Here is a 21,739-nt window from a genome sequence, read left to right on the forward strand (position 1 = left end):
CTATCGTGCGACACACATCGATACATCATGAGAGTTAAATCGACAGAGCACAATGTTTTATGTGTTGGGGATATAAGGACATATTATTATCAATATTATTAAAAGAACAGCTCACACGATAATGAGAGCCCCAAATCAATTTTAGCACAATTTCGATGTATTGTATCGATGTTTCTGCCAGCACTAGCGTGTGGCATTTAAAGGCTTGCCAGTGACGGGCACACTGAGGACAGGGCACACTTTTTATTTGTTTTTTGGGGACTTTCCTGCCAGCGAATTTCTTTTGGATTGAATAAACTCTCAACATGGTTTATTTAAATATTATTTTGGGTGTTTTAACTGTTGTAGTAAGTGCAGGCCTCGCTCTCTACTTAAGCAGGCCAAATTATCAGCACCAACCGCCTCACCAGACACACCGCAGAGACGAAGAGAAAACAAACCAAAATGACGGCAGACCAAATAATAAATTTGAAAGTCGGAAATACCGCAAGAGGTGAGTACTTACAGCATTTATGAAGAGTTCTCTAAAAAAATGAATTTTTACATTTTAGCATGCCTGGTGACCGTTGTCCCTGTTGCACCGAAGAGATGCCAAGCGACGATATGCATCGAATGCAGTGTGGACATGCCTTGCATTACGCCTGCTTCCAAGAGTTTCGTTATCTTCGCCCTAATTGTTTGGTGTGCGACAAAACTGTAAACCTGACCATGCCCGGCGATCAATGCATCATATGCTTCGATTTGCTTACCAAAGATGAAATGCATCATCTAAAATGTCATCATGCCCTGCACAAGGTGTGTGCATCCGAACTCAAAGCAACGGGCGCCCTGAACTGCCCGATATGTCGGGCGAGCATGTAGAGCAATCAATGCCTTAATCCTCTCTGGTTGTCATACGATTTTTACTTTCTATAAATAAATTACTGACAATGCCTTAAAGAAATGCCTCGAGTATGGGTGCCGCGTTTAGGCGCCAACTTTCACGCCAGCGCAGCTCCTGGAACTGCTGCAGGCTGCGTCCGAAGCGCGTTTGTGTCTCCTGAATGCTGGGATTGTTGGGAAAGTTTTCAAACCAAATGCGCAGCTGTTCGGCCAGTTCATGATGATCGCCAAAGACGAAGCCGTTCTCTCCATGCTTCACCAGTTCATCCAAGCTAGAACAGAGAAGAGTCAGAGTAGGAGTAGATTCGATTTGATTTATGGACAATTTACCATTTAAAATTGTATGCACAGACGGGCAGGCCGCTGCCAAACATGTCCACCACCTTCATGGGCAGATCCAGACCGCTGGTGCTCCAGTGCAGGCACACACCCAAATCGGCACTGGCCAGTATGCTGGGATAGTCTTCGTTTTCCAGCCATGGCGTGACTATGTTGACCTTATGCCACTGCATTTTGCCCATCTCCGCCTCATACTGCTCCTTCTGCGGCCCCTTGCCAGTGATGACGCACAACAAGGCGGGATAGAGCTGAGGCTCGGCCAGCGCTGTCTTCTCATACGACTGCAGCGCCTGCAGCAGTAGCCCAAAGTCCTCATCGGGCGTCCAACTGGTGCTCGAGACGAGTATGGCCTGTCGCTGTGGCTTATAGAGGACACTGCCATTGGCCAGCTTCTGTGTTAAAGCTGTCGCCTCCAGCACACCGGACTGCTTCAGATCAGCATAACACTGCGGCATGAATTGCGGATAATCCTTGGAGAGCTTCATGAACAGCTCGTGCTTCTGGGGCAGATCAATCGGATGGAATTGCGTGGGTGCACGATCGTACAAGACGGTGACGGGACTGCAGAAGAGACCCAGTAATTATTGGCTACCAAAATGATTGTTGTGACACTCACCCTATGTTCCAGTTGCGCTGCAGATCCTCCTGCATGGCACGCGTCACACAAAAGTGTGTGTGCGCCTTGGAGCCAAAGTAACGCTCCAGTCGCTTGACCAAGCGAATCAGCCGGCTCTGCTCGCCGCCCGCCGTGCCCATGGCCAGCACCGTGTACGTGTAGTTATGCCAGTCGATGGCCAATTTGGTGCGCGTCAGTGCGCAGTACAAGTAGCAAACGATGAGGGTGGGTATGCCGGGCGGATTCTGGACGAGCAGAAAGTTGGGACGTCGTATGGAGATCAGGGCCATCAGCAGGCTGAGTGTCTGCCAGAAGGCTTTAAAGAGTAGCTTCAGTTGTGGCGTTAGATTCGTCACTGGCACAGCCGACAGCTCATGGATTTTGCAAGCGCTCAATGCCTCCAGGGGACGCGTCTCCAGATATCCAATGATGTCCACATTGTAATTGTCTTCCAGCAGGCTCTGGGCATGGTATTGCATACGTGGACTGCGCCCAATGTCGCCTAGTACGATTACGCAGGCGTGGCGCTTCTTATGCTTCAGTTCCGCCGCCATTCTGCGGCTGAAATTGGTTATTTTGCAAGGATTTTTCGGCAATTGCGCGTTTTTATTGACGGGGTTTTTATCCTTTTGCCTGATCAGCTGTTTAGTATCGATACGTATCGATTTTCAACGCTCCAGTGGTTTTCCAGAAAACGCGTTAGTGGTTTAATTTTGTGTGTTTTGTCGCAGGGGGTATTAAGGCAACGGGGTGCAGCTTGAGCACCCAACAATGAGCAAATACATAACAATAATACAATATAGTAATTATAATAAGGTTAATTGTAGAGAATTGATTGAGTAATCTGTTAAAATTATAAGCTGGGAGTTTAGAACCCTAACTGGCTGGTAATATTAATCAGAATATCAAAAGCGAGGAAAATACTTGAAACGCAAAAATGAGTCAGCATACAATTTCCCTGACTTGGGAAAATATCGATAGGGGCCACAATCGATAGTGGGAACACCAAGGCTGGGGAAAAATTTCCTGACAGGATACAATTTCAGAGCTGGGAAAAGCAGATTGTTTCCACTCGATGATGGAAGTTCCGATAGTATCGATTACGCAGTCGATGTTTTCCCCAGCCCTAGTGTTCAAGCGTTTTGCTGGTGTTTTTGTTTTGGGGGGAACTCAAAACTCACAATTGAACGACTCACAACGTGCGGCGGACGATAACGGTAAAGTGAAGTGTCGAAGTTTTAACTGAATTAAGAAAAATAAATATCATTAAAATCTTCATTCAAAAATATATCACCAACAAATTATTAAAAAAAAAATATATATATAAAAAATGATATATCACAACTATTGACAACGGTAAATTTGTGCGTGTGACGACGCTTTTTTCAACCGGGACATTGAAGTGTTCGAGCGCGCGTTTGAGTGTGTGTGTGTGCCTATGTGTCTGTGCTATTGGATTGCCCAAAATAATGGGACAAATTAATTATTACTAGCAATTAAAGCCACAATAAATAAGAAAAATATTTTACAAATACTTAATAAAACGTGTAAAAGTGTATCAAAGTGTCTGATAACTGTAAAGTTTTTGCCGGTAAGTAAAACGCACATTCATGTGTAACTGCCGTTATTTGCGGCATTTTCGCCGGCAAAACAAAGTTCCACCCTCTTGCGCGAGCAGGCTGGCGCTCTATTTGCGGGGGAGTGTGTGTTTGTGCGTGGATACTGTTTTGTATTTTATTCTCTTTTTGTGTGGGGTTATTTTGAGGCAACGAATTCAAATTAGAATACATAAACTCATAGAAAGCCAAGTTTTGTTTCCCATTTAGCTGCTGTCTGGCTGTGTGTGTGGCTGTGTGCGTGTCGTACGTAAAGGGGATATCCGCGTAATGCTACACGTAGTTTATCCCATTAGGCTCGTCGTCTGTTATGTCTGGGATCCTGTAGCAGCACCAGACGAGTCGACGCTTTCGTCCTTCTCTTCTTTCTGGCCCGCTGCTGCCACCTCAGGCGCGGCAAAGGCAAATAGCCAAAATGCCACCCCCAAATGGGTTGGTCTAGTTGTATGGGTGGCTTTCGGGTGGGTGTTGGTCTAGTTGTCTGGGTGGGTTTTTGGTCCCACTACTACTACTGCCGCTGCTGCCGCCTGTATCCTGTCATCTGTCTCCTGGGGTTGGCTTCCAAGTTTCCACTGTTGATTTTTGATTTCTGTTTCTGTGCGGCGGTTTTTTTTATGGCGTTGTACAAGTTTTTTTATGTTCTTTCGCTCCTTGCCCGCGCTCTGCCTCTACCGTTCTCTTTCTGTTTTTTACTCTTTCTCTTTTATGGTGGCAGCATTTGGCATAGAAAAGTTGGGACAACTGCCGCCGGTCTAGACACGGAAACCAGTGCACTTTTATTATTGGGTTTATGCGGTGGAAATATATGGAAAAACGAATTCTGATATTAAATTGAAATAAGCTTACGAGCATTTCTCATATGCAAATATCACTGAATAGAAGTATAACTTTCTAAATTTAATTGTATTTTGAAATTGAATCTACAAATTTGAATAAAAATTCAAAACAAAATTATATAGTCTGCATATCTCTTCCACTGAATCTTTAATTTAATTTTCAAGCGCATAAACCTTTGCACACGCATACTAGCAGGTAGAACATGATACACACACACAAATACATTTGCATATGTGCGTCTGCGACAACTCATGGCAGCGGGATTAACATTAATTTCATGTTGAATTCAGTTTACCAAATGCTACAATTTCTACTTCTGTTGCAGCTAACGGAAAAGCATATCAAAGAAAGGATTATTTGGGACTGAAAAATTCACTTTGAAAGTGCTTAAGAACAGTAATGGAAAACTGAAAACTTCTTCTGGCCACTGAGACAGTGAGAGGAGAGTCAGAAGGAGAGCGACAGGTAAGTCGTCTGAGGGACCTGGAGGCAGTCAACCTGAATAGTCGATTATCGCTGCATCTAATTTGTATGCTAGAGCCGTGTAGCCCGCCCGCATGTGCAGATAGTGAGTGAGGCCAGGCCAACTCTAAAGGAGAGCGCGCGAGAAACGAGATATTTGAATAATTCGCATCATGGATTCAGAACAGATAGAGTCATGGGTAAAGAGAGAAAGAGAGAGAGAGAGAGCTGTGCATGTACAGTATGTAAAAGGGAGATGACAGAAGGTAGAGCCATACGCAGACAGGCAGCAGCTGCATCCATGAGCTTGTAAAATGCCGGCACACACAATGCCAAATATCCTAAACAAACTTCCGCTTCGCAGACGCCCCGAGATAGGTGGGCTATAATTAAAGTAGGGCCACATCGGAATGGAGGAGACACACATCCCATACCATACCATCCCATCCCATCCCATTCCTCCTTTGCATGACTCGACAGCAAGTGCATCGGGCGGATTCCGGGCGCCTTTCGCTATTTTTGTTTGCCTCTCACATGTTTCGAGTTCTTTGGGCCATAGTAAATAGGGAACATGCAGCCGGGCTTGGGTTTACTTAGGACTGTATAACATTTCCTGGATAATCAGAAGCTGCTTAAAAAATATATGCCCTCTCGCTTCAACTAATTTTCACAAGTTTCTCTAAGTGTAGTGCAGATCTCTCTCTCTCTGGCTGGGCCAATGATCGCCTTCAAGTGCCGGTGACATTTATCAAATAACAAAGAGAATACATAGATAGAAGATGAGAGCAAATCACACAAGCAACTAAGCGAGAGAACTACAACTGTATATCCAACGGAAGTGATGTCTGCCTTTGTCCCTGTCCCCCTCTCTCTCTCTCTCACTCTGGCCCGTTTGCCTTCACTCCAATTTCTGAAGTGCCCGCCGTTCTGGTGATAGTTGAGAGGGTAAATGAGTTCAGTGGCTGCCCCTGCCCCCGGCCCGGCTGCAGCTAAACACGTGACAAACATGTGGAATAGCGCTTGGCTGTCAAAAGGCAAATCAGGTAAACGATGGCAGTGAGTGGAAGCGCGGGGTAATGTGAAGAAAGGTCAATGGGCTGGATTATTGCGTAGTTGAGAACAAGATGTAGTTAATGGAGGGTAAGGCATTTGCCAGAGTGCACTCTTACGAAAGTTTCCTCTTACGTTTGTGTACCACGTGACAAAAAAAAGAAGGGAAAAAGAAAGAAACCAACTCGGTGGAACGGCAAATCTCCCCCCACCACCTAATGTAAATGCACCTTTGTTGAGCAATTCTTCGGCGCCTGCCAAGCGAGAGAACAGATGAAATGCGCTTGAAATTCCGTTATATATCGCCGCACATGTCCTGCTCCTCCCCCCTCGCGCCTTGGAAGAGATGAGCACTGCCAGCGGGGTCATTTGCGTCTGCGTTTTTATCCCTGGCACGTGGACGGACGCTCGACTGACTAAGTGACGGGCACGCAACAACGACGACACAGAATGGCCAGAGGGAGTGGACAGAGGTGAGATGAGTACTTTCTCGCTCCGTTTTTTGTATTCTCGGTTAAAATTGATGCAGTCCGAATGCGAGAGCCCGACTTTGGGAGAGTGTTTTAAGTTGAGTTGCTGTTGTTGTACCAAAACTGTTCTCTTCTTTTTTCTTTTTCCAAAGTATGTTAAATAGAAGGTAACACAGGCATTGTCTAGGTTTTTTGGTTTGCAACTTTATATCTTGCACTCTTTGGATCATAGAACCAAGTCGGGAACTGAAGCTTGAATAGTTTTCGGTCCTCCTTCAGTGACTCCCCATAACTTTTGCTGAATATACCTTGCAATTACTGTTGCTCTTGTGATGTGGTGGCCATTTCTCATGCTCTCCATGTCTCTCTCGTTCTCTTATTGTTAGTGGTACTCGCTTTTGCCTGTTGCCTCTGGCCACTATTTTGCACCTTTTACGTTTATTGTGACATTATGCTTTTGAATAATGGACGACAACAAAAAGCAACAGAAAAGCAAACACTTTTTAGAACAAACCAAATAAAGGATGAGGTGGAAGAAGGACAGAGAGTGAGAGAAAGAGTGAGAGAGGGAGTGAGCAAGAGCAGATGCTGAACGTTGGGTTTGTCAGAGAGGGGAGTAGTAGGAGTTGGAGTAGGAGTGCAGTGGGCATTGTTGGGTTAGTGGCTGCCACTCTCTCTCTCTGCTCCTCCACCGCCTACTTGTGTATTTTGCATTCCATTTACATTATGTTTTGATTAAAAACTGAGCCACAGCTTTGGCCGCTGCAAAAAATATAAAAAAGCAGAGAATGGAGAAGAGGAGAGCAGTTTGGTGAAGTTTAGATACCCTTTCCATATGTGAAAATCTATGAAAAGAGCGGTAAACCTGTTGAAAATTAAAACACTATAATATACTAGATGCAGGATAAAAAATATGCATTAAAGGTTACATTTATTTAAAGTTTAAATGAAAACTGATTTATTTGCCGTTTGGCAAAACTCTTGTCTTAATAATAGTACCCCCTCAAAAGGTTACCACAAATCACAAGAAATGCAAACAAAAGAGCCGAGAGAGTGAAACGAAACGAAGAGCAAGGCAAAGGCAAACAGAACATAACAAAGTGTGGTACCCGTCGTCCAGTGTGCTGGTAGAGGGGGTGGGGTGGGTAAATAGCTCCCAGTGCGGCGGTCAGTTTCCAGGACAGGGCAAATAAAAAAAAATTTGTTTGCGGCCAAGTGAAAAAATGCTGATTAAAATGGCCAAAGAACAAACTTGTGGCACTGCAAAATGTATTAAAATGAAAATCCTTTGCTTAAAGATGACATAAACCGCAGGGAAAAGTATTGCTGGTATTTACTTAACATTCATAACTCTTGGGGAATATGCAATAATTCATGTTGGCTGTATGGTGGGTGCCCCCTAAATATTACCGTTAGTTAAGAGCGGCTCTGAGCGGAAACAAGATTGATCGTGTCTGCCAACGGCGAAGAGCAGAGAGGCCGTACGAGAGACTGAAAGATAAATAAATTTACATTAATGGAACAAGTGAGAGGTGGATAAAATACAAATTAAGAAAAAAGAAAGGAAAAGTAGGACCGTATCTTTTTCTCTCTCCATAAATAATTAATTCCACACAAAAATTAAATCAAAAGCAGTTCCATTATTATTTTAACTTTATTATTTTTAATTTAAAGTTAAAGTTATGTAAATGAACAAAATCCTGCCCAAAATTAGATTTCTATTGTTGTTGTTGCCATAATAAACATAATTTATTTTGTTTGCTCGCCTGTCTTTTGAAAACCAATTAAAATTAGAGCCCTGCCTTCACACAAACAACAATAAAAAAACAACACAAACACGGACAACATGTTACATGCTCGACAGGACACGGGACACGCTTCTCTCTGACGATGGCGCCTTGTCACCTTCCAGGAAAAAAGCAGGAAGAAAAAAAAGAGCAGTGAAACCCGAGACAGTAAAGCCACAGGGCGAGTGAGTCATTATAGTGGCAGCAGAGGAGAAAATAGAGCAGAGGAAGAATTGTTAGGATGTGATGTGTGTCTGTTCGTCCTGTCTAGTCCTGGCAATTACAGAGTGGCACAACTCTGGCTCTGGCTTAAAACTCGGGAGCCAGCCAAAAACCATTATTATAAGATGAAGTTGTGTTAAATTAACAAAATGAATGGCTGCAAATATTTCTCTTTTGGGGGTTTTGTGTGCTGGTAGGGAGGGTGGGTAGATCTGCGGGGGGAGGTTGTGACAGGTCTATTCATGTTCGGTTTCGGTTTTTGCTGCAACTCCCACCTGCTCTCTTTTCTGTTAGCTTTCCGCTGTCTGTACCTCTCTCGCTCTCGCTTGTTAGCTCCCATCTGTCTGTTCCTGTCTCTCTCTCTCGCTGTGGCTTTGCCATCTTCAAATTTCGGTTCATTGTCGTCGTTCTCGTGGCTTGTAATCAAACAAATGACTGCACCCAGGTGTTTGCCACAGGCATGTGCCCCGAACATATACACAGGCCACGATAACAGGCCGCCTCAAACTCAACCCCTGAACCCCCTGCTCTTGTTCCCTTTTCGTCACTACCCCTCCCTTCGCGGTAGAGCCATCTTCTTGCCTTTAAAGCTCTTTTCATTGCCTGTCTTTCCGCTTCATTTTGCTCTTTACGTGCCGTTGGTGCCTTCATTATTGGCTTTCGGCAGGCTCTTTCACCCGACTCACTGCCCCTGCCCATGTCCCTCTCTTGTTTCTCAGGGGTGCTACCAGCCTCCCCCACCTGCTCCCCCTCTTTACCTTTAATGATGCGCAATTTGTCGTTAATTTTTTGGGCATTTTGTTTTATGTTTTATTTCTGCCTCTCATCGTTTTTCCCACAGCTGAGACTTGCTCTGGCTCTGTCTCTCTCACTTTCTTTCTCTCGTTCTATGATTTTTTCTGCTCCTTCTTACATCCACCCACACATCTTCGTTGACTTCTTCATCTTGTGCTTCCTCTTTGTTTTGGGTCTTCTGTCTCTCTCGACTTTTGGGCAACTTTTTGTTTTATGTATTTAATGGGTATACATGAACAAAAGTTTTTGGCAATGTCATCATCATTTCATTAATGGGATTTTTAGTTGTTACTTCTCTTTACTTTACTTCCCTTCCCTTTTGTTGCTCCTATTTGTTGTTGCTCCTGATCTGTGTCCCCATGTCCCTTTTCTTCGCATATTTGCGAGGTGGGAGAAGACTATTAAAACGTGATTATGTGCTCCAATGGGGTGGGACATTGGGTACATATCTATAGAAAAAAAGAGAAGAACGGCAACCCAAAACCATTTACTCCATTAGATTTTGTGTGCAACATTCTCTCTCTCTCTCTCTCTCTCTCTTTTGAAAACAGTTTCCGGCCATTGTGTTCATTAAGTTAAGCGCTCGTTGAAACTAAATGGCGCTTAAAGGATTTCAAGAAACAAAGTAAACACTGCGAAAGGGATAGAGATAGACACAGAGATATGTATAGAGGGAGCAAGAGATAGATAATGCGGAATACAGCAAGGACCAGCCACGTGGCAAACCCTTTTACGACTTCATTTTCATTAGCGAACCAGCAAAGTGCAAACCCCCTGCACATGCCCTCAGGCAAAAGCAAAAGTCGCGGCTCACCCAAGCGCCCACTAACCCCGCCCAACCAAAAGTAGCAGCCGCCAGGCATACCTCCCCCCCCCCCCCCCCCCCCCCCCCCCCCCCCCCCCCCTGGAGGCGTCCTGCAACGAGCAAAACTAAACCGAAACTAAAGCAAACCTGGAAGCAGAATCAGCACCCAGAACCGCTAACCGAAACAAATGCCCCGTGGCATTGTGGCAGCAGCTGTGGTCCATCTGTGGAAAATGCAGGAAGCGCTTTGCCCTACCTAATAATGGACTACGGTGGGTGGGAGACACAAAATGCAGGTGCTAAACGGGGGACAGGTGCCAGAAGTGCAGCTGAAAGACGGGTGCACTGACTTTTCCGCCTAATGGAATGCATTTTGGAGCGGATTTACTCATGGAATCGGATTGAAATTCAGGGATTAAAATGCATTCTAAATGGTTTCGAAATCTTGCCTATAGCCGTTCCATAAAGGTAGAGATCTAAAGCACATTTGCTTAAAGGCCAATATGCCAGTATCATCAAAAATCATAAAAAATCCAACTAATAACCGATTCAAACATGGACTAAACCCGCTTCTTAATCGATTTTAAGGCAATTCACAACTAATTTTTAATGTTTTCTAACGTAAGCTTTAATCAAAACAATGTTCCCAAATAGTTAAACATTTTTGCTGCAAATTTTAAAGAATTTCTTCAGCCTATGCTGCTTGCTGGCAGTGTTCATTCCTTAATCTTTCTGAATACGGTGGCCGGACAGACCACATTTTTTTTTTTGTTGCTGTAAGCATTCCATGAAGTGCTACAGAGAATCCATAAAGAGAATCCCCAATGAAGCGAAAGAGTGGCAAATAAGAGGATGATGATGATGATGACTGACTGCTCAACTAGCATTTAGCCAAGAGGCGGCTCATTTCACTCCACGCATCATGAAACAACGGGCATTGGCCCAACTTTAGCAGCATTTTTCTCTCGTTCTCTCTCTCTCTCTCTCTCTCTCTCTCTCTGTCGTGCCCCAATCCAATTGTCATAGAAATGTGCAACAATTGACAACAGAAACAGGCGCCAGACGAAATGCCATAGATGGTGGCAGCAGCGGCGGCACTCGACGGCAGTGGCAGCAACCGGAGAACAACGGGCGGGTAACACATGACGCGCATGGACATGGACAGACAATTAAGTGTCAAGTTTTTCACGAACATTATAATGGAGGCACAGCAGCAACATGCTGATGGAGGGAGATGCTGGGAGCTCTGGAAATAGTGACAACGAGTGTTTTATGCTGTTTTACATTCGTTTCGGGGCATGCGGAGTGTGCAGAGTAATGCCTCTGTGTGACATTTGTCAACCAAATCGTTGCAGAATGAACAAAAAATAACAGAGGAAAAACGCCCGACAGTTATATGAGGCAAAAGCATACACACACACACACACACACACACACAGAGAGAGACACACACACAACGGGGCGTATGTGTAACTTCCGGATTTTCTTGTTGTTTTTGGTTCCTTTTTGCGTTCGCATTTTGATTTGAAAAACAGGGATCCATCCTTCCATTCTATGGCTAAAGTGGATTATGTGTGTCTGGCGGTGCTGGAGTGCGGCGGAGGATATTTCATTTGCCTACCAATTCAGAGAGAGCGAAAGAGAACTGGCAGCAGCAGCAAGCAAACAATTGGCCAACAAAAGCCGCTTACATACAACACTTGAGGGCTCGCACAATTCTGGTTGCCGGCGCTGCATGCCACATGGTTATTGTTGCTGCTGCCAACTAGACTCTGACTGCAGTTAAATTACAATTGTTCGCTTTGTTGCACATTTGCTTCTCGTGTTTTTTTTTGTTCCCTATTTGATTTTTGCCTTCTACTCGGCTGTCGGCACGGCCTGGTGCTAAAAGGGTATATTGTGTCAGCTATTGAAATGGCCATGAATTAGTTATGTTTGCGGTTTTGATTACATTGTGTTGATCGTTGCATGAAACGCCTATTAATTCGAAATGCAATTTTTATGAATTTATTATGATTTGAATTAATTGTGAGGCAACGAAATGTAAATGCATTAAATATTGCAATTGATTGTGAATATGGTAGAGAAAATGCCATAAAAAAGGTACAAGTTTGCTGCAATTAAATTGTTGTTGGGTGTGCCATAAATTTGCAATAAAGTTGCTGGAAATTCTGAATGAAATTATGGGAAAATGCAAGTTAATTTGTTATGGTTCGAAGTCGGTGGAAACAATTGAAAACTCTTGAGGATTTTTATGAATAATAAATCTTTTGGTGGGTGGAATTTTTTGATATTGTCTAAAGAAGTTTTTTCGGGAGGGAAGGAAGTTGATTATGAAACGGCAATGAAACTGCCATCAAAACTTGACTGAAATGTCTTTAAAAGCCTTAAGTGGCTGGTTAAAAACAGTTTTAAAAGATTATTTTTAGATTTAGATGCAAATCCAAAGGTTCTTTCCACTCAAATATTCCATTTTGCCAATAAATAGTTTTGGCTCCTATCAAAGTTTTACTTTGATCTTTCTCTCCCTCTACAACACACAGTATCCCCCATTCGACTCCCCATAGCACATGCAAAATAAAAACCAACCCCCTTCTAATTCCGTGTGTGTGTTCCCCTTTCGTTGGAGAGAGTCTATGGCTATATGTAATTGTGTTTGGTCTGCATGAAGGGAGATGCACACACACACAGACGTACCACAAGGCTGTGGAGCAGGTGGAGCAGGCGGCTCTGCCAGCTTTTTGTCACAATGTTTTTATGCTTTGTGTTCCGTTGCTTTGTCTGTTGTCTGCCGGCCTTCCAAAGCCCCCTCTCGTGGTGGTGTGGCGGGGTGTGTGCTGTGTGCTTCAGTGTTTAAATGGTATAAAATGCTAATCGCATTTGTCTCACACACAAAGAGCGTTGATTTGTCTCTGTGCGTGTGTGTGTTGTGTGTATGTGTGTGTTTGGAATGAGTGCTGGAAAGAATATTCATGGGGTTTGTGTAAAATTGTGTATTGGAAAGGAGTTTTATTATGCAGTATGGGGCGGGGGGCGTATGAGTGTTTCAAAGGATTATTATTATTGGTAGGGAATGAGGTCTGTCGTGTGTGTGTTGTTGCAGATTTAACGGGATTTTGCCTGCCACATCGGCGGCTTAAAATTTGCCACGTTAATTGTGACAAAAAATTAAAAAAAAAAAATTCATTAGCCATAAATCAGTTGACGGCTGACGGGAAATTTTTAAGGGGAACGCAGTTTTAGTCGCCACCCCCACGCGAATGTGGCATTCCACGGAGTGTAGGGGCATGCCAGGCAGAGAAACAAAACTCATTTGCATATGCAAGTTAACTTCATTTGCATGAAATGCGACGACGACGCTTAACCCCCCCTCAACAGTCTCCACCAACTAAAAGTTGTCGGCAGAGAGGGGTAGAGGTAGGGCACTGCACTTGGGTGACTTGCAGGCGGCGCAGTGGAACATTACCAGCAGCGGCAGTGGTAGTAGCAGGGACTTGAAAACATTCACACTCAACGGCTGAGTAGCTGAAACAGCACATGACACACAACACACATCAGATACAGTGCGTTTCGCAACAGAAAGAGTGGCTTCAGGGAGGTAAATGAAGGAACAAATAATTATAAATTCAATTTCCTAATCCTAGATTTTAGAAACTGCTTAAAGGGTTTTCAATGTGCCTACAATTAAATATATTCTTCCAGAAGTTCAAAGATTTTTGTTATCTCAAAAAAGTATCAGACATTTTTAATTTGCAAAATAAACCATGAAAATGCCACTACTTTTAGTAGTTCAGTGACATTTTATCTGAAATTTGCTGTAGTTTCCTGTAAAAATAAATATGTTTTACATTTAGCTTTGAGATCTCCCAAAATAAATTTTGGCAATAAAATGCCTCAAATAAATAATTTGACTAGCCGAAACTCCAGCCTACTTGCCCCACCTCCCAGTCTTACAGTACCGAATCGCACTGTATGTGTTTGTACAGTTACATTAAGTATATAATGTGGGTAAATGGAATACACACTAACAGCAAAGAGTTGGAGAATGGCGAAGGATGCGGATGCGGATGAGGCTGCTAGGGGACACAGAGAGACAGAGAGAGAGAGGGAAAAGGGTTTGTGGAAGTGGAATGAAGCTGTGCTGCTGCTGCTGGTGCAGTAGCCTGCTTGCATTCCCATAATGAAGCATCACGAACTTTTGTATTAAAACTTATTAAATTTCTGCGGCTGGTGCAGCGGCGGCACTAGCAACTCTTGCGGTGCCTGTTGTTGCCACAAAAATACACTAGCAGAAAAAAATAAAGTTCAAGCAATAAAGAATGGGAGTTGGATTATGCTCGGCACTGAGGCAAAGCAGGTTTTGCTTTGATATTTGTTTTATAAAAACTCAAAGATTTGGGGAAAATACTTAAAAATATACCACAATTTGGCTCAAAAATACTGGAAAAAATACCACAAATAAAAAGTTTCACTTGCACTTGCAAAACTTAACTTATTATTATATTATATAGTAAGCAATAAAATATATACCTTATATTTAATGTTATTCACCCTCAATTTGCTCTCACACTTGTAGTGTAAGAGGAGGAGCTTTAATTAAGATGTTTTTTCCCATCGAAGTTTTCTTATTATTTTTGTATTCCATTCGCCTCTACCTCACACAGATACTCGTACTTGTACTCGTACTCCATCTTCCTGGCAGTTCAATTTGGTTTAATTATTCATTTTCTCTTTCTTTCTCTTCTCTTCTCTTTTTTTTTTTTTCTAGGTAAGAGCATTGAAGTTTCGTGTTGCCGGGAGGACTTTATTCCGGGATCTCTTGGCATATCTTGTGGCCCGAATTCATTTTCATTTTGTGCAGCAGTGTCGTAAGTTTTTTTTTCCCCTAGCCATGTGGCAGCATCCTGTGAAGTCATTTCTTTCCACTCCATCTCTGTCTCTGTTTTCTGTCGCTGTGTCTTTCTTTTTCTGTCTTGCTGTCTGCATCTGTATGCCCCGTCTGTGTCTGTACTTTTCTTACTTAATCCTTGTTAGCCTTCAGCGTGAGAAGGTTTTCTGCCTTCTCTGTCCTGTCGCGCGCATTTTATGCAAATTACTCGCTTAAAGCTTAAACAAAAAAAACCATTCGAGAGAAATATAAAAGGCAAATGGAAGTGAAGATTGGGCCATTGACAGGTTGGAGTTTTCCTGTTTCGTAGGATAAGCACGGCATAAACCAGTCACGTCACATGTGCGTAAGCCAAAGAAGGGAAAATATGAAATTTCGGCTTTGGAATTATTGGCAGACCTGAAAAGAAAAACATCCTCAAGACCGTGCGGCCACTGATCCTTTGCTGCAAATGCGAGTTGCGTGACTTTTATGCTCCTGCTTTTTTTGCTCATAAGCGAAACCAATTGCCACCACCCCACCATCATCATAATCATCATCAGCGTCATCGTCATCTCCATCGTCATGAGGAATCATATAGGATGGGAGGATCCGCTGCTTCCTGTTGACAGTTGAGCATTATAAATGCCAACGAATTGCCGCTGCCTGGCTACTGCTTCAGCTGGCTCATGGCAACTTCTTTATCTCTTGGCTGCTTTATTAAATGGAGTATAATTTATGTGCGGGGATTTCATTTTATTGCCACAACGAGAGACACACGGCAGAGCGGTTGATATGCATACGAGATGGGTCTCCGCCATGATATATATGTAGCCTACTTAAGGGCGAACTGCGCTGGTAAATGACAGAGAGAGAGAGAGAGGGAGAGGGAGGCAGACCCAAAGCAAGTGCTAATTGAAACCTAATTACTGTTTGGATCTTACACTGACAGAATGATAAACAATTGGAGAGATACACTTAGAAATAGACGTAGAGAATTTGGCATAAAGAAATTGGGTTTAGGTAGAGGAAATGTTCATTATTCCTCACATATTTCTTATTTTATAAAGGTTATGTATGTAGAATTTGTTTTTAGACCTTATTCTGTATTTATTTACTATTTATGGTAATTATTTAGTATTTTGGTATTTATTTAGTATTTTTTGCAGTATTTATTTAGTTTTTTCTGCAGTCTGTAACAATTTTTGTTGTATTTTCACTGTGCATTTTCCTAATCTTTCTCCTTAATCTGATGCCCCATGTAAGCCACCAACGAACAACTTAATTTCCTTTAACAAGTTTATATTTGGGTCACCCCTCGCATGTGCCACATATCCGTTCCGTTCTATATATTTGTAAAAACCTCCACCCGACAAACCCAATCCAATCAAACTAATTCTATGATAGCTGCAAAACCAACCCCGAGGCAACCCTTTGCGGGGGGCCAGACGCTCACTTAGTCACCCACTGACAAGTTCAAGGCAATAGACAGTCGTCGTCGGTAATAACCAACTCAATTAGGGGCCAGGCCAAATGGCAAGTGCTATCGATTTAATAATTGTCAGATAAAAGTAAAAATACATTTCAATCGATAATATCCATTAGCCATTAAATAGTGGCACTGTGGATTTGCTGCCTGATTATACTATTCATCAAACACGCCCATCAATAAGAAATCAAAAATCGATTAAGCCTGCCCCATCCCCACCACAATATACAATATCAACCAACCTTTTGGCCCCATCAACATTCCGTGTCATTGCCTTTTTCCGTTGAGGTTTCGAAGGGGATATATAAAAGAAATATACAGAGTTTTAATTACGCTCGCACAAAAAAAAAAGTAAATCGTGTATCGCTGTTAATATGGCAGATATTCTTGAAAATTTCATTGCAAATTGCCATTTAAAATGCAATCGCATTAACCAGCCAGACGTGGTGCGGCATCAGACCAGACAAGACCGTCTTCTTGTTTTACTTTTTTGAATCAATTGAGAGCCAATTTGCGGAATGCTTAATTGATGCTGTGCTCAATACGATTCGATAGTAATTATTTAATCAGGGAACGATATTCTCAAATTATCCTACACAACATATGGTGTCTGGGTTCTCATTCAATTCGGCTGACAAATTGATGCGTGGAAGTCTTCGGGGTGAAAATATTATACGTTCTTCTCAAATAATTGTCTTCTACTCGGTATGCTCGTTTGACTCCTGCAACTGCTAGTTCTACTCAAAACTGTACCTCTCTCTTACAATATTTCTATCTTAAAACATAATTTCCTAATTAAGTTTCTCCTTGCGACAATCATCTATTTATTTATGTATGTTTCACCCATGAAATCTCAATCGCCTTCTTCAAGCTTCCCACCTTAACCCTGTTGTACAGTGTAAGCATACTTGCCAAAAAAAAGTCCAAAAAAGCATAAAGGAAACAAGTTTTTTTTTGGCTTCCTGTTCCTTGAAATCTAACAGCTGCCTTTAGACGCAGATGAAACCTCGAAACGACGACGACTGACTGGCTGACCATTAATTTGAGCCCAAAAAGCTAATGCCCAAAATTATATGGCCAACGGTATCCGCCAACAAATTTGGGTTACCCTCAAACCAAACCGAAACCGAAACAAAAACAGGTTTGGATTGGCTTCTCCTGCGACTGGTTCGCGAAATTTAAGGCTCCCCCTTGAGACTCACCGCTTGAGTTCCCCTCAAAAAAAAATATAAAAAAAAATCAGCTAAAGGCCAACAACAACAGATGTCGTTAAGCAGCGCTTGGGATCGTTGGCGATCGAGTTACCTGACGATCTTCGGGGGCAGCTTTAGTGCCTCTTGTGTCTTCTTTGATTTTGCGCTCTGCGTTCGCGTTTGCGTCTGTGGCAGGTGCAAAAAGATACGAAATATGGTCGGGGATTTTTAGGGTCTTTTGTGCCTTTTGTGTCTGTCCGTTGAGCCTTAACTGATTTCCTTCTTTTTTGGGACACCTGCCGTTCAGTTCTCGTTTGCTTCTTTACTCTCCCTCTCTCTGATTCGTTCAGGTAGTTTTCGGATCCTTTTCGCAATTTGTTTGCTTTGGTTGGTGCCTGTTGTTAATCGAAAGTGCTTAAATGTGTTTGCCTGAGGAAGATCTCCTCAAAGATTTTTATCTCCCGAGGTAACAACCTCTCCATCATTGTTCTGTGTCACAATAATTGTTCATAAATTATTTGCCTACCTGCTACTGTCTGTCTTTAACTTGAAAGAGGATAGAGATAGATCCCTCGATCCTCATAATTAACCTCAAAGGCAATCTTCATGGTCGTTTGTCAGAGAATGTGTTGATTTTATTTGTGGACTTTTTCTAGGTGTAAATGAAATTAATTTCAATGTTGCAGTGAGAGAAAATCGTGAATCAGACAAAGGTTTTGCTTATATTGTGTTGATAGGAAGAGCTGGGAATGGTGTTTTAATTTCATTGAAAAGAGCAACCATTAAGAGAGAGAAATGTTCTAAGCTTAAACTTCTTTTAGACATCGAATTGTGGCCTAAAACCTATGAAATTTTTAAGAAAAAAACATGAAGTATGATGCAAAAATGCATTTAAAAATATCTATGACTATTAAAGTCCTCATAATCCTGCCAAAAATGTACCCTTAATGATGGTCAACATCCCCTAAAGCGCATTTCTTGTGGCTATTTCGATGACGAAAAACTAATTTCCGCTTCATTTCCCACAGTGTACTTTTAGATGGCTATACAATTCCCCATTTAATTTTCCACTCTGCTACCCAGGTTTCGCTTCTGCATTTCCCTTTCGATTTTCCTCACCCTCTAGTTTCAATTCCAATTCTAAGGGAAAAACTCAAAGTCTGATGATGAAGTGATTCCACTTGAGATTCACTTGACCAAATAAAAAGTGCTCTTTCCACTACTTCATTAAAATGAATGAAACTTTACCAAAAACTAAACTTGAGAAAATGTTTCTGGCCTTAAGGGGAGAGAGAAAGAGGAAAGCGTGGAGCCCTTGAGAGGGGATGTACATAATACATACTCGTACATACATGCATACATAAATACATATGTACATATCTTTGAGTACAGCCAGACAGCAGAGTTCATCTTCATTCTCGTGCAGTTTGGCTGTTTGCAGTGCAGTTGTCGTTTAGATTTACGAAAATTACAATTGTGTACATGGGGACATGGGACATGGGATACTTCAACTTGAACTGTCGCTCAAATGTATCCCGCTATTCCGCCCCACCGCTAAACTATCCCCCGCTCAAGCCACTCGAGCCGCTAGCTCTCTCTCTCTCTCATCTACCGCCGTTTGCTTTAGCTCTGCCTCCCCCGCTGTCGCTTGCTCTAGCTTTGCCTCCCCCGCTGTCGCTTGCTCCAGCTCTGCCTCTGCCGCTGTCGCTTGCTCTAGCTCTGCCTCTGCCGCTGTCGCTTGTCCATCTCTCCCTCTTCTACTAACGTTTGCTCTCTCTTTGTCCTACTGTTGCTTGCTGTTGCTCTGCCTCTTGCTCTCCCTTGTCCAAGTCCCAACTGCATTTGCGATGAGAGAGCGGACAGCGGACAGCGAAATGTTATTCCAACGCCATGCCAGTCGGCTTCGCATTGTTTGACAGTTCTGTCAGCCTCTCCCACTCCCACTCCCACTCCCACTTACGCTCTGACGCTGCGACCCCTCTTGGAATAGTCGAATGCCATGCCAGATAAAAAAAACTTTGCTTTCCGACTATTCCTCAAACTACAAACACACACATAGAGAGTGAAGAAGAATTTCGGTGGTAGAAGGAGAAAGAGAGTGATGAGGAGGAGGGGCAACAGCAAACTAAACCAAAAATCGATAAGAATAACAAACGGAGGAAGAATAAAAGGGGGAATATCTCAAACAGTAAAGCGAATCTTGGAGACTCTTGGAACTAGAAGAAGATAAGGGATTTAAAGAGAAGAGATTAGCAATAAAAAAACTAACCACGAAACAAAAAAGAGATGAGAGAGCTACAAGAAAGATCCAATGAAACCAATGAAAATATCTACTGCATTTAAGCTGAGAGAAATATTTGCTATAAATTAAAAAAAAAATGTGACAGCTGGAATGGTTTACATCTCTTGCTTAATCTCTTTAGTGTTGGTGTACAAAGGATATCCATATCCTCCGTTGTCATTGCTTGAAACGCGCGTTTTGCTGTAGCTGAAATACCTTGAGCCAAGTGTCAAAACTTTCGAGAAATGTACGCTGCAACGTGCAACGGCTAGACAGGGGACCGGCATGTCATTTTGCCAATAAGCAGAAAATGCCCGACACTGCACAGCAGAAAAAGTTATCGTCCAGAATTCCCGCTGCTGCTGGTGCTGCTGCTTGACGTCTGCCACTAGAAATCCTCCCACGGCATCACGATTGCTGCTGCTGCTGCTGTTCCTGCTGTTGCAACTGCTTCCTTTTCCTTCATTTATGTTTGACAGACGCTGAAAAGTACGTGTTTAGTTAAGGTCCATGGAGAGCAGAGAGGGGCTGGCTGGTAGTGGTACGAGTGGATGTACTGCCAGAGGATGCCACAAGCTTTGGAAATCGATGTTGATAACCGCATTGAGGCTGTCTGTCTGTGGGTCTTACGGTCTGCCTTCTGGTGCTACTGCTTTTGGCTCCTCATGTGGCTGTGGCTGTGAGCTCCTGCTGCGTCTGTGCCTCTGCCCCCTGTGGCTTCTCTTGTGGCGCTGCCTACCAATTGAGGAAATATCACTTCAAGTGCCCAGGCCATAAAACACATAAAACCCCTCCAAAAGTGAGATTGGTGGGAGAGAGAAGGACAGTGTGTGTGTGTGTTTGGGGAGTCCACTGCAAGTGGAGCTCCTGGCCTGCCACTTGAATTGCCTCGAGTGCAAATGAGAAAAGACGGACGAGTGGTCTGGGGGTCTGCAGTTTGGAGTTGGGACTGGGACTGGGCCTGGGTCTGAGGTTCAGGTTGAAGTTGAAGTTTCGGTGTCCTGTGTCCTTTCTTATCTGTCTCTGGTTATTTATCATTTTGCACTTTTCGGCTACTCGAGTGACAAACGAGTGTAGCAGCGTACAAAGATAAACGCAGAGAGATTTGCAATAGAGAGAAAAAGTATAGATGGAAAAATTGCTAACGAAATTTGATAATACCCTGAAAGATTTTAATTTTAAATAATTTTTTCCATGAAGGTTTACTTTAGAAGAAATTATTGTAAATAATGAAAATTTTGTTGAACATAAAATAGCAGTCGAAGCAGTCAAACCAACCGTGGAGTGCTTCTGCATAACGCGTGACGCTCAGAATATTGTCGTTTGATGGCTAATAAGACTGGAAATGTGCTAAAGGTTTCCTTATATTTAAACAAGCTCGAATATGACAGAGTTTTAGTTGTATAAAATATATTGAAAATGTATTTCAAACAAATGAAATCATTGAAAAGGTTTATTTATTAATTCATCTTAGAGATTGCTTTCCATTGAAGCAGATCTATTCCATAATCTACAAGTGTATTGGAAACGTATATAAATGATAATATAACCCCAACGTTTCAACCACAGTCCCTCCTTTGTCATTCCTGATACGTAATACCTCTTACATTTGCCACCCATCGATTCCTGTTACCCCACATAAATCATCTCAATTTTCCGGTCTTTTGCTCTTCTGTTTTTCCCCAAATGAAATGCCCAAAAACAAAGTCAAGTCTAACGTTTAGTCAATTAAAAAGTGTTAAGAGTGTTTCGGAATTCGGAACTCACAACTTTTGTTCCGTAACGATTTTTGGTCTTTAATTTGGCTTTTTGTTTGACCCCATTGCACCACCACTCTCCTCTCCCTACTGTCTATCGTTATCTGTAACAATTTCTGTATCTATATTTTTGTGTTTGTGTGCTTCGTATCTATGTGTGTCAGTGGTGCCCACCTCTACGAGTGTACGGCTGAACCCCTGCCCCCTACTAAATGCCACATTTCATGCTGTGTGATATTTACTTTTGGCCTGTGGTCGTCCATACCTTCAC

The 21,739-nt window shown here is 42.8% G+C and overlaps 3 protein-coding genes across 5 annotated transcripts in view; 2 read left to right on the forward strand and 1 right to left on the reverse strand.

Annotated features, from left to right (window-relative positions):
* Nucleotides 1-130: 130 nt before the first annotated feature.
* LOC117585140 (E3 ubiquitin-protein ligase AIRP1) lies at nt 131-939 on the forward strand. The gene is made up of 2 exons (XM_034274468.1): nt 131-493; nt 552-939. The coding sequence occupies exons 1-2, from the start codon at nt 306-308 to the stop codon at nt 859-861; spliced, it is 498 nt and encodes a 165-aa protein (XP_034130359.1). The 5' UTR covers nt 131-305; the 3' UTR covers nt 862-939.
* LOC117585124 (chitobiosyldiphosphodolichol beta-mannosyltransferase) lies at nt 884-2,549 on the reverse strand. The gene is made up of 3 exons (XM_034274447.1): nt 1,838-2,549; nt 1,213-1,782; nt 884-1,154 (listed from the first exon to the last, which is right to left on the reverse strand). The coding sequence occupies exons 1-3, from the start codon at nt 2,389-2,391 to the stop codon at nt 935-937; spliced, it is 1,344 nt and encodes a 447-aa protein (XP_034130338.1). The 5' UTR covers nt 2,392-2,549; the 3' UTR covers nt 884-934.
* Nucleotides 2,550-3,030: 481 nt separating this feature from the next.
* Nucleotides 3,031-21,739, forward strand: part of LOC117585116 (protein tincar) — a 77,258-nt gene continuing 58,549 nt past the window's right edge. Inside the window, exons 1-2 of one of the 3 annotated variants that reach the window (XM_034274439.1) lie at nt 3,031-3,428; nt 4,616-4,755. The gene's annotated coding sequence lies outside the window, so the exon portion shown is untranslated. The remainder of the gene's footprint in view (nt 3,429-4,615; nt 4,756-21,739) is intronic. The other 2 variants (XM_034274438.1, XM_034274436.1) reach the window with 2 other exon arrangements.

This window comes from Drosophila guanche, unplaced genomic scaffold, assembly GCF_900245975.1.
Source record: "Drosophila guanche unplaced genomic scaffold, DGUA_6, whole genome shotgun sequence".
Lineage (NCBI taxonomy): Eukaryota > Metazoa > Arthropoda > Insecta > Diptera > Drosophilidae > Drosophila > Drosophila guanche.

Excerpts from the sequence above, each read along its gene's own strand:
- LOC117585140 (XM_034274468.1), top strand. The coding sequence starts at position 306 with ATGGTTTATTTAAATATTATTTTGGGTGTTTTAACTGTTGTAGTAAGT. Across the intron at positions 494-551 it reads AGTCGGAAATACCGCAAGAG|CATGCCTGGTGACCGTTGTC; the intron begins GTGAGTACTTAC and ends TTTACATTTTAG.
- LOC117585124 (XM_034274447.1), bottom strand. The coding sequence starts at position 2,391 with ATGGCGGCGGAACTGAAGCATAAGAAGCGCCACGCCTGCGTAATCGTA. Across the intron at positions 1,783-1,837 it reads CAGCGCAACTGGAACATAGG|TCCCGTCACCGTCTTGTACG; the intron begins GTGAGTGTCACA and ends TCTCTTCTGCAG. Across the intron at positions 1,155-1,212 it reads TGTGCATACAATTTTAAATG|CTTGGATGAACTGGTGAAGC; the intron begins GTAAATTGTCCA and ends TCTCTGTTCTAG.